The 12,377-nt window shown below is 50.9% G+C and overlaps 3 protein-coding genes across 3 annotated transcripts; 1 reads left to right on the top strand and 2 right to left on the bottom strand.

Moving 5' to 3' along the window:
* Window positions 1–1,271: 1,271 nt before the first annotated feature.
* Window positions 1,272–3,297, top strand: FSUBG_1069 (uncharacterized protein; the record flags this gene model as incomplete). Its single annotated transcript, XM_036675292.1, has 7 exons — window positions 1,272–1,311; window positions 1,361–1,596; window positions 1,641–2,006; window positions 2,057–2,216; window positions 2,270–2,530; window positions 2,578–2,912; window positions 2,965–3,297. 7 exons carry the CDS (start codon window positions 1,272–1,274, stop codon window positions 3,295–3,297), a joined length of 1,731 nt encoding a protein of 576 aa, XP_036543237.1.
* Window positions 3,298–3,852: 555 nt separating this feature from the next.
* On the bottom strand, window positions 3,853–5,704 carry FSUBG_1068 (major facilitator; the record flags this gene model as incomplete). Its single annotated transcript, XM_036675281.1, has 3 exons — window positions 3,853–4,796; window positions 4,849–5,462; window positions 5,514–5,704. The coding sequence occupies 3 exons, from the start codon at window positions 5,702–5,704 to the stop codon at window positions 3,853–3,855; spliced, it is 1,749 nt and encodes a 582-aa protein (XP_036543236.1).
* A 3,624-nt stretch (window positions 5,705–9,328) lies between these two features.
* Window positions 9,329–11,953, bottom strand: FSUBG_1067 (uncharacterized protein; the record flags this gene model as incomplete). Its single annotated transcript, XM_036675270.1, has 1 exon — window positions 9,329–11,953. One exon carries the CDS (start codon window positions 11,951–11,953, stop codon window positions 9,329–9,331), a length of 2,625 nt encoding a protein of 874 aa, XP_036543235.1.
* Window positions 11,954–12,377: the final 424 nt, after the last annotated feature.

Below are 12,377 nucleotides of genomic sequence, written 5' to 3'. Positions count from 1 at the left end.
CAGCCACATCTTGCGCAACGCGGGAGGAAGACTTCGGATATCTCGGGAGACACTCTGTATCCATCAAGAAATGGTCGTGTCTGTGTAATCACAATCGCAGTAGTCTATTGAGTCTTTTCTTGAGAAACGTCGGCGCACTGCTGTAGGATGCAGAATCGCGAAGGTTGATGAATGGCATCCCTCTTGGGGCTCTCACAAGGCTGTCGTGCATCTCCAGGGAGGTGTCAAATTTCTTAGTCAGAGAGCAACATCGTACCCCCATTTCGCAATTCTGATGGGTGATAGTTGTTGGCGGTGAGCGAAAGGCGACAAAATCTAACTCTGATCGGATTGAAAGCTAGAGAATTGTTGGTTCCAGTGGGTGAAGCCGTTATGGCGAGAAGCAACAGACAGAACCAGGGCGCTGAAGTCAATTTCGCCAACATACGAAAAGCAGTACATGATAGTCTGTGATCAGTAGCCATAAACAAGCGTGTAGTTGCTCTTGATGAGTAATTTCGGTATCTAGACATTATTCTCTCTGCCTTTTTAGGCAATCTGAGTTCTTCCTGACTGGTCGACGTCAGCGCGGGTAGAAACGTGCAACGGTAAGCTTACTTGAGCTTAATTTGACTTTCGATTGGAACAGTAACGATGTAAGTTTCTCACATAGTACAGTACAACTTTTTGCCTTTGTATAGAACCGCCAATAGAGTCGTAATCTATGGTTATACATCAGTCCTCATCGAGGGACAACGCTCCTTATCGAGACGTTGGACATGGCGGAACTAGGGCGGAATTTAATGCAAGCCACTTACCGAGGCATCAAAGATACGGTCCACTTCCTCTACCCCAATTCCTGCAACGACAGAAGACTTACAGAAGATACTAAGCTCAAAATACCAATACCAAGAAATACTCTCAACCTTAATTTTTTTTAGTCACATGCACCTCGACTTCAGCTTTGACCCCAAAACATGATCTACCTACGTAACCCTATGGCAACGACCCTATTTCCTCTACCTCGGCTGGCACCGAGGTCTTGAATCGTAGCTAATAGGGCCAAGATTGGTGTAATGCGGAGATAGTGGGAATCAAACCGCGCTAAATTGGGTCTTCCCCAGATTTGGAGGAGCCCCCGAAGCGACAAGGAGAAGAGAGAAGCAGGGAACCAACTACGTAGTACATATTCAGCTCCTCATCTTTTTCTTCCCTTTTCCTTTCCTCTATTCTCCTCATTCCCTCCTCTTCCCCCTAACCTCTGAATATCCTCCCTCTAATCCCTATTCAAGATGGTCTTCTATCCTCCTCCCTCGGTTAGCCTGCCCTTCGGTAAACTCGCCCTGTCGTCAGTTTCAGCTCCTCTGCTCACATTCCTTAGAACCTCCCGAGTCAATCACCATCCCGGACTTCATCTTCAGCGATAAGCACGCTCGCAAGCCTATTGCTCAGTCCAGAAACCCCTTCACATGTGGTATCTCTGGTAAGACGTACACCACAGAAGAGGTCATCCAGCGTGAGAAACTTCTCGCGCGTGCTCTTGCAAAGCGCCTTGGCTATGATGTCCACGATGGAACAGAGTGGGATAGAGTAGTGGCGCTATTCTCAGTCAACACTGTACGTTTGAGCTCAGTCACACAAAAATCCAACTAACGTATAAGATCGACTACATTACCATGACCCATGCTGTTCATCGTTTGAACGGAATCGTCACACCCGCCAGTGCCGCATATTCTGCCCCAGAACTTGAGCATCAGCTCCGCTCATCTGGCGCAACCGCCCTTTTCACTTGTGTTCCTCTTCTCGAGACCGCTCTCACTGCCGCGAAGGCTGTCGGTATCCCCGAGGATCGTGTCTTTCTTCTACCCGTGCCTGGCTTCGAGTCCAAGCCACCTTTCAAGTCAATTGACGATTTGATCGCAGAAGGCAAGGATGCGCCTGAACTGCAGCCTCTGAATTGGATCAAGGGTCAAGGCTTGAGGCAAGTTGCGTATCTATGCTACTCCAGTGGAACATCAGGTCTCCCTGTAAGTCCCACCAGACTCGATGAAATACGTACACGGCTCACAAACTGTAGAAAGCGGTTGAGATCACTCACGTCAATGTGATCGCAAACGTTATGCAAATGACAGTCCAAAACGCAGAGGGCCGAAAAGTAGCCGGAGTCGACACTCAGGTTCAGCTTGGTCTCTTACCACTCAGTCACATTTACGGCCTCGTCCCAGTCGCTCATTGGGGTAATGCCATCTCACCCCTGTTCCCACGTCTCACTAAACTAACTTGTATCAAGGCATCTACAATGGCGATGAGACAGTCATTCTGCCCAAGTTCGAGCTCAAGATGTTCCTTGCTACCGTTCAACGCTTCAAGATCGAGCAAATGGCCCTCGTCCCTCCCATCATGGTTCAAATGCTGAGCCACAAAGCTGAGTGCCAAAAGTACGACCTCAGCTCTGTCCGCTTCATCTTCAGCGGTGCTGCTCCCCTCGGAAAGGAAACAATCTCCGGCTTGAATGAAATCTGGCCCAGTTGGAATATCTGCCAAGGTTACGGTACGTCCCCTTCGATCCCTCGTCGTGTCTCGTCACTAACTTTGTAGGTCTCACTGAAACATCGCCCGTGGTCTCATCAACTACCGAACTCGATATCGATCCTGGCTCCTCTGGATCCCTTCTTCCTGGCTTCAAAGCCAAGGTCATCGATGCTGAAGGCAAAGAGGTCACAGAATACAACACCCCCGGTGAACTTTACGTCCAAGGCCCTAGTGTTGTTCTGGGCTATCTCAACAATGCAAAGGCCACAGCTGAGACCTTTGTAAACCACATCGATGGACGCTGGATGCGAACAGGTGACGAGGTTATCGTCCGCAAGTCACCCAAGGGCATTGAACACCTTGTCATCGTGGACCGAATCAAGGAACTTATTAAAGTCAAGGTAAATTTCACTACCTCAGCGCCCTTGCCCACCTACTTACATACTCTACTAGGGCCACCAAGTCGCACCAGCTGAGCTCGAAGCTCATCTTCTCACCCATCCTCTCGTCGACGACTGTGCCGTTATCCAAGTTCCCAATGACCGAGCTGGCGAAGTCCCCAAGGCCTTCGTCGTCAAAGCCCCCGAGGCCAAGGGCAAGTCCGACGAGGAGATCACAAAAAGCATCAACAAGCACGTCGAGGAGCACAAGGCGCGTCACAAGTGGCTCAAGGGCGGCATTGAGTTTATCGAGATTATTCCCAAGAGTCCTAGTGGCAAGATCCTTCGACGTCTGTTGAGAGACAAGGAGAAGCAGGCTCGCAAGGAGAAGGGAGCCAAGCTGTAATGATGTGGTGCATAGAGAGTGTAAGAAAGAGAGGGAAATTCATGCGCTTCCTACAAGGAAGTCGAGCGATTAATGACTACCAGATCACTTAACAACCTTATCATATATCCTTGATCGTGGCAAGCCTATGCTGTTAAATCCCTGCTTCATGGTATCAGGGCCATGCCAACCGTGAGAAGAAAAGGAGACGCTCTCCAAATGACGATTGATTGCTCAATGTGCCCCTGGGAACCATAAACCCCCTACTACGTACTATTATACTGTATATCGGACTGACGCCATCGCGAAATAAAGGAACTCCACAAAGAGACCATAGATCAGCATTAATGCGGTTTCCAGAATCATTCATGGTATCACATTGATGCAATTCCGAGGATTCATTAAAGCATTAAAGCACTGAGACGACTGCATTGTACGTAATGAAGTCTAGCTGAGATGTCTGTAAAGCGAATGGAACTTTTGTATTATATCGATTCATTAATCTTTACCTGGAGACTCATAAGGTCCCTGCCCCTTTTTCATGAGATATTTTCGTGACTCTGTGACGTAGACTTCTTAGAAGACCATGCCTTTGGCCTGCTTGCTTTGAGCATCCTTCTCCTTGATGTCAATGTTCTTCCACATGAAGAGGCAGACGACGCAGAGAGGGATGAACGCGCAACCAGCGTAGATCATCTTTTGCTGCACATAGTCATAAGCAGCAATGATAGCGTCTCGCTCAGGACTACCAGCAGGGTAAGACAGCTGAACGTTGATGTCACCATAGATGGTAGCAGTCATGTTCTTGGCAGACTCGGGGAGCTGCTTGGCAAGCTCAGTGGGTAGCATGTTTGTCCAGATGCCACCAGCAATGGCCACGCCGATGGAGGAACCGATACCGCCGAACATGCCCCAGATAGCCAGAGCGACGGCGACATCCTGATGCTTGACGGAAGACATGACTGCGATACGTGCAGTCAAGGACCAGATACCACTGTAAATACCATTGAAAAGCTGACACATGACAAGCCAGTTGACGGCAGTCTCAGGGTGACGGAAGTGGATGAGGAGGGCGGTACCGAGAACCAAGAAAGGCACACCGACGAAAGAAGGCCACTTGAAGTGTCCCAAGTATCGAATGGCGATGCCAACGAAGGGTCCAACGAAAGCAGCCATCAGAGAGAACGAGTTGAGGATGTACCCAGAAGTAGTGACACTCTCAAAGTGAACAACTTGCAAGTAAGAGCCGTAGTAGGTATCCCAGCAGAAGATAGAGGCAAACATGATACCATAGATGAGACAGGCTCCCAAAATGGTGCGATCGGCAAGTAGGTGGAAGGGGAAGTAAGGCACAGGGGCGAAAAACTTCTCCCAGACGACAAAGCTGGCAATGAGAATGACACCGAGGACTGGCATGGCGATGATATAGCCAGTGGCCCATCCATTAGGAGCAGTAGCAGCGATGCTGAAAGGGAGGAGGAGTAGAGCCCAACCGGCACTGGTCAGGAAAAGACCAATAACTAAAATAGAGTTAAAGACTGCTCGTTAAAAGTAGACAAAGATTAAACTCACCATCGAACTGCACAAAGTAATACTTGACGGACTCCCAAATGGTGCGGTTGTGTACCTTCTCAGGGGCTAGGCCAAACTTCTTGGCCTTCATCTCATTCATGATGAAGATAACCATGACGGGAATGCAGAAGGCCAATAGGATAATACAGAACGAACCAAAAGCCCATCGAAAGTTGACGTTCTTCAAGAAGAGCTCAGCAATCTTGGGACCGGCGAAAGTCGAGCTGATGGTAGGCGTGTAGTTAATACCCATGATGATCAGTCGGTTGCGGAGAGTAGTGGTGTCAGCGACGACAACGTCGATGACATAGATGAGACCGAGATGGCCAACCCAGTAGAACGTATGCGCAGCAGCATACATCTCGACGCTGTTGCATGTAGCCTTCATGATCATGCCCACAACAATCAGGAGAACCATGGCACCGAAGCCCCAGACTCGACCCCAGATGTCAATGATCTTGGCTAGAGTCAAGTTCCAGACGGCACCCAGAATCGAGGCTACGATACCAGTTGAGGCAAGAAGACCGTGTGAAGCGAAAGCTGAAGTGACGTATGGAATGAGGTTGCTCTGCACATTCTGGAGCAGACTATCGACGAAGGAGACGAGGAACAGACTGGTAATAACAGAGTCAGTCTAGTCATGACAAGGTAAGGAAACCACTTACAAGACAAATGTGGCAATCAGCATCTTCTTGGTCCATACACTGGTGATGGCCTCGGCTTTCTTGACACCCTGCTGCTTGAACTCATCATCGGAGAAGTCCTTGAGATCCTCATCAACCATCATGTTGTTGTTGGTGGGAGCCTTCTCAATGTCTGGGACAGACACTTCGTTGACGGGCTCAGGCCCGTTCATGGTATGAGTCGCCATTGGAACGAGAGGTATCAGAATCGTTCCAAAGGGAAGAGGTGCTCAATTTGGCTCAACGGACTGAGAGAAGAAAGAGAGAAGTAAGCTTGACGATTGCTCAACCTATGAGGGGACCACAAGGTCGCATTGGAGGGGGGAGAGCACCCATTAAGTACCTTGCCCTACCAGGCTAAGATCGTAGCTCATTGCAACTCTGGCTGCATGGGAAGCTCTCACTAGAGCAAGAATTGAAAACGGGATAGGTCATGATCATCCATGGCTAGATTTCATAGAGCGAATCCTTCGGAAGGCTAAAACGGTAACTGGTCTCCGATGGGTGAGCTTCCTAAGCCCACCTATAACTGGCCGCGGTAGGTTCGCCATGAGCCAGGTAAGGATTAAGCTCATTGCGACCCTGGACAATCAACGGCAGAAAGCCCCTGTTCGAGACGAACCCTCTCGCTGCAGAGACGTCCCTGGTTCCGGGATGGCGAGAAAAAGACGCACTAACACCGATCATCCACGCTCTATTTGCTTGGCCCTACGAGTCTAACGCTTGGGAATAGCACCGTAGATGTGCCAAATGGAGACCTTACAGTATCGAGAGCATCATCCATTGGATGAAGCTTATTTCCAGAAGCTATCCGCTCATCGACCGGGGTGAGTTGGCCGAGAGTGGCGTCGCTCCAACTGCTTGGTAGGGCATGGCGCCGTTTGGTGTTGACCCCCAAGAACACCAACGCAAGTTTTTCAGCGCTAGGCGCATATCTGATCATCTGATAATCTGATAAGCAGCATCAGCACCGAAGATCGCGCCTCTTGGCCGCCCTTCACCTTCCATCGTGCGGCGTAGCATTGGCACATCAATTTTGTCCGTCCTTCTCTGAGTATAAGCATGTGAAGGAAAGCCCATTGAAATTTTTGTCTCAGAAAAGGGCCAAAGAGGTCGTCCAGGGTTCCCTTGCATGTCGCTTGTCATATATTGCGACACAGATGAGATCGATCGTAAAGCCAACAGCCAACAACCAACAACCAACAGCGCGTCTATAGCGTTTAAAGAAACGCAGCACTACACAACGTGCCGTGGAGCCATACAAGATTATTTCCCGGTAAGTGGGCGCTGGTCGATATTGAGAAAAGCCAGACCAGACTCGGATTTGATCCCGACGAGTTTTCGGATCATTTCTAACTAGGAAGAGCAACAGAGGCGCTTTTTGGCGTAAATAAGGTCGTGAGCCATGATCTTGGCATCAGGAAATCGGAGAGCAATGGGCAAGCCACTGGAACGGGATTCCGAAGCATAATGTTTGGCCGTGGGCCCGGTCTCGAGGCTCTGCGGGACTTGTGCTCTCTTCGTTGTCCTTATCAATCTGAACTTGATATGCCGGGCAAAGCACGTCTGACTGATTTCGGATTCACTGATAGAGCTGTTGATGATCCGGCCAAAGGGAAGTCGATTGTCAAAGTGGCCCAAAGATTGAGACTTGAGGCAGATTCATTTCGTTATTGAGGCCTCTGGTGTTCGGTTCAACGTCTTGGCAAGCCATTCTTCCAGTCTGGAAGTAAGCCTTCCATCCAGAGCTTGTAATGTGGCTCGGAGCCAGTGATGCTGGGTTGAACCCACTGTGGATGTCAAGCATCGGATTGTCATTGACTGCTGCCTGGCCAATATCCTCCTGTCTCTGGCCTTGACCTGCTTTGTCGTACTCATGTGGGGGTCCAATAATTGATAGGCCGATTCTGCAGGATCACATCCGAGGAATGGTCTTGTTTGTTAATGTTCCAGGCAAGATGAATGCATTCTAGACCTGTTTAGCATCGTATAAACCGACCGTCCGGGTGACATTTTCCTTGAGGTGGGCCACGGAAGTCCTTGTCGTAGAGTTAGAGAGTCTTGGCGCCGGGGAGCAGTAAATAGTCTCCCAATAATATCGCAATATATCCGAACTACTATTGTCTTTTCTGTAAACAGAAAAGAGCCTTGTCTTTCTTGGGATCAAGAAATTGGTGCAAAGAGGCCGAGAACAACGGCCGATCTCAAGTTTGACAAGGGAACGGAGTCCCGATTTGATCCGCGAAAGCGTTCCCCCGGTGGCAGAGCATGGAAATGCACTTTGGATAGAAACAATAACTCAGAGCATCACATCTCCATGATAGCACTCTACGAGGTGAACTGATAGGTTGTGTTGATTGCCGATTCTGGTGGTTGCCACCAACGACAAACTGCAAACTGATTGATTTGATAAGATTAGATTATCTTGAAATGCTTAACTTGCCATGTCTTGGCATTGGACCTTGGTGGCGTCGCGAATCCTTCGACATGGTTGATCCTGAACTTTTGTGTGCACATGATCGGAGAAGCTACCGGCAGACTTGCGACATTTGGAATAGACATGAATCCTAGAAACCGGAAGATTGAGGAGCACGTGGCCACGCCAGCGTTGGTGAGAAAACTGGAGGTTAGTGTCATAGTAACAGAAATACTTGGGACGGTCTTGGGCTGTCTTGCTTTGAACTCAGAAAGCTTTGATCGGACTCAAGTATGCTGCAAGAAGGCCCTAGGCTCTATGGCTCTCAGGTGGCAAGGTAGAGCTGACAACATCCGCACATACAATACCAACCATGCCCATGTGTAAGCTGTTATCATCGAGTTCGAGAAGCCTGAGGCTTTCAGCAAGAGGACTCAGGTCTGCGTGGGTTGGCTCCGGTGTGCTAATTTACTGCTTACACTCGACACTATGTGATCGAACAAGGGCGCCATCTCCTATGTTGGCAGACCACACTCAAAAGTAACGACGATAGATTCACGAGCCTCAGTCTTATCTGATCACTGTCAGGCCTATGGAGGAAAAGATCACAGCTTTTCCCAACGACCACAAGACATATACAAATAGGGCAGAACACATGAGTGGAAGTTCGATATCAGAGTTTCAGCAAGTTGCGACTATTGCGAGAGTGCCCAAAAGAATGTGATTGAGTGCTGTCCCCAAGCCTGTCTGTCCAGGTGCTAGATCGGTTCTCCCATGACAGACGAGGCCTAAGCATGACACTTCCCACAAATATCAAGAAGCAGGAAAAGACAGCCCTAACATTTCTCTTTGGGAATGAAAGTGTGCTAAGTACCAGTCGACGGAAGTGTAGTCACCTGAGGCTAGTGCCAATTTACAAGTCATTTCAGAGTCACCGAATGAACAAGAAGCCACAGCTTCAAAAGAGACAACAACTTCACATGGGGAAAAGACATAGGCGAGCATTGGGAATTGATTCAAACAGAAATAAGTCAATATTAACATTAAACAACCAGCCAGCGGGTATATATGCTTCTGTGCATCTCGGCTCAACTGGTAACTTCCCTTGCTCTTTTTCTTTTCTACTTCATTTTTTTCTTCGACCTCCAGACTTGATGTCACATGAGGATCCGGTCAGTACCAAGTTTCCACACTAATGCATAGTTCGTAAGGATCGTAAGAATGATACATATTTGATGAGCGCGCTGTCTAACTTCCCTGGAAGCTCAAGCGGTCTCGGGGTGCGGGCGTACATAGCATACATACACGTCCCGCCTCAGGTACCAAGACCTAATCTATAAACAACAAGGAAAACAGAGATGTGCGAAGCGCATCATGACCCTTACAGGGCGATGGCAACAGCCAGGATGGCGGCGGCGATGCCCATGCCGTTGCGAGCGGCACCAGCAGTCACGGGAACGCCAGTAGCAGTGGGAGCGGGGAGACCACCGGTGCCGACAGCGGGCTTGCCGGTGATGAGAGTCTCACCAGCGCCGGGAGCCTCGTAGCCGGGAGCAGGGGCCTCAGTACCGGCAGCGGGAGCGGTAGCAGGGGCAGTCTGAGCAGGGATGGGACCGTTACCAGCAGGGCCGGAGGTGAAGCCAACCTCGGGGACAACGATCTCAGTCTCGATGGTCTTGACAGTGGATGATCCCTCAACAGGGGTACCGCTGGCGACAACGGGCTCAGTGATGGTTGTAGCGACAACAACGGTGGTGTAGTGAGCAGAGGTGATGATGGTGGTACCGGTGACAGTGATATGCTCAGTGACGGAGTCGGCACCAGTGGCAATGACAGGGTTCTTCTCGGCGTAAGGAGCGCAGATACCCTGGAAGAAGGAGACGGCCTGGGCGACAGTGTCGTCGTTCTCAGCGTGGGCGTAGAGGCACTCAAAGACGTTGGAAACGAAGTCCTTGGAGGGGCAGTAGCAGGCAGCGTCGGTGTTGTCCTTGCAGTCGGCGACGTAGTCAAGGAAGGTGTTCAAGCAGCTGGGGACAACATCGGGAACGTCGTAACCGTCCTCAGGAGCCTTAGGGGTCTCGGGCTTCTCGTCAGAGCCAGTCTTCTCGGGCTTGGGAGCCTTGTGAGTAATGGTCTCGGTGACGGGGCAGATGGTGGTGGAAACGGCAACAGTCTCAGTGACAACAGCAGGAGTACCGGCGGTGACAGGGCAGTTGGTGACCTCAGGACCACAAGAGGTGATGGTCTTGACCGCAGTAGAGTAGATAGTAGAGGTGCTGTCGTAGCTGGTGACAATGGTGGTGTGCTCCTCGGGGACATCAGTGGTAGCGTTGGGGGAAGAACCCTCGGTGGTCTTGGCAGGCTTGTCACCAGTGGGCTTCTCACCAGCAGGCTGAGTGTAACCAGGCTTGTTACCACCCTCAGTAGGCTTGGTCTGGCCAGGCTTGTCGCCGGTAAGAGTCTCAGTCACAGGGCAGATAGTGGTGGAGATGGCGACAGTCTCAGTGACAATAACGGGTGTACCAGCAGTGGCAGGGCAGTTGGTAACCTCAGGGCCGCAAGAGGTGATGGTCTTGACCTCAGTGGTGTAGACGGTGGAGGTGCTGTCATAGACGGTGGTGATGACGGAGGTGTTCTCACCAGCAGGGACGGTCTTGGTCTCACCAGCAGGGACAGTTTCAGTGTTCTCACCAGCGGGGATGGTCTTGGTGTTCTCGCCAGCAGGGACAGTCTCGGTGTTCTCACCAGAAGGAGCGGAGGTAGTCTCAGAGCCAGAAGATCCGGAAGTGGTCTTGCCGCCAGCAGGGACAGTCTTGGTCTCTTCGCCAGAAGGAACAGTCTTGGTCTCCTCACCAGCAGGGACAGTCTCAGTGTTCTCACCAGCGGGAACGGTCTTGGTGTTCTCGCCAGCAGGGACAGTCTCGGTGTTCTCACCAGGAGCAGAGGTAGTCTCGGAACCAGATGAGCCAGAGGTGGTCTGCTCACCAGCAGGAACAGTCTTGGTCTCCTCACCGGCAGGGACAGTCTCAGTGTTACCACCGGCAGGAACGGTCTTGGTATTCTCACCAGAGGGGACAGTGTAGGTGTTCTCACCAACGGGAGCGGAGGTGGTCTCAGCAGGAGAAGAACCAGAAGTGGTTTGCTCGCCAGCGGGGACAGTCTCAGTGTTCTCACCAGAAGGAACGGTCTCGGTGTTCTCACCTACAGGGGCGGAGGTGGTCTCGGCGGGAGAAGAGCCGGAGGTAGTCTGCTCACCAGCGGGAACCGTCTCAGTGTTCTCGCCGGAGGGGACAGTCTCAGTGTTGCCACCGGCGGGAGCAGTAGTAGTCTCCTCACCAGCAGGGACGGTCTTGGTGTTGTCACCGTAGGGGATGGTCTTGGTGTTCTCGCCAGAGGGGACGGTGTAGGTGTTGCTGGGAGGCTGAGGCTTGTCACAGTCGAAGTCAATTTGGGGAACCTCGACACGGCACTTGTCCTTAGGCTTGTTGGGCTGCTTGGGGTAGACGAAGCGGACGTTCTTGGCACCACCACACTGGCTGTTGTAGACATCGGTACCGTCCTTAGAACAGTCGGCCTGGTGCTTGCAAGTAGAGCCGTCAGGCATGTCATAGTGGAACTCGAGACGGCAGTCAAACTCGGGTCGGACGTGGAACTTCTTCAGAGAGAAAGACTTCTCCTTGCTGCCAGCACCACATCCGAAAGAGGGAGCGGCCTCCTTGGTAGAGCCACACTCAGCAAAGATAGACTTGCCAAAGGTACGGCCAGCGAGATCGCGCTTCGACTTATCGGTTCCACAGGTCCAGCCCTTGAAATCAAAATCGTTGTACTTCTCGAACTGACCGACCTGGAGATCATCCCAGTACCAGCCTTTCTTCTGGTTCTCCTGACACTTGTTGTCGATGGCTTGGGGAGGAGTGTACTTGGGAGCCTCCTTCCAGTTACCCCAGTGAGCGGAGACCTCGCCAAGGCTGGCAGTGAGAGCCAGAAGGGCAAAGTTGGCCTTCATGGTAAAAGAATTGTCGGGGGGTGGTAATAAATAGTTGTATGTGTGTAGCGAGTGTGTTATATGCAGAACAGAATATTAAGAAATGGAGTCAAAGGAAACGAATGACTTTGACACCAGAACAAAAAAGAGAAAACTTTGATGTAAAGAAAAGAGGAAAAGAAAACGGTGAGTGATAATTCAAAAGGAAAGTCGAAAGAGGTGGGAATGAGAAGCATCTATATACCCAAGAGTCTCTGTGTCTGTCATAAAGGCCTGGAGGAGTGCTGGCCTGCGGAGGCAAAGAGCAACCAGCCCGGCATCTGCTACCAAACATGGATTGCCCCCTCTATGGTCCATGCCTGGTGGAGATACCACCGGCGATGGGAACCCCTGATACTCGACTAAGTCAGGTTGAGCATTGACAGTCGGCTGAAGGGTCGAAAAG

This window comes from Fusarium subglutinans, assembly GCF_013396075.1.
Source record: "Fusarium subglutinans strain NRRL 66333 chromosome Unknown NRRL66333_c0000005, whole genome shotgun sequence".
In the NCBI taxonomy this organism is placed as follows: Eukaryota; Fungi; Ascomycota; class Sordariomycetes; order Hypocreales; family Nectriaceae; genus Fusarium; species Fusarium subglutinans.
The sequence above is the reverse complement of the archived record's forward strand: the minus strand, read 5'-3'. Positions and strand labels throughout refer to the sequence as shown.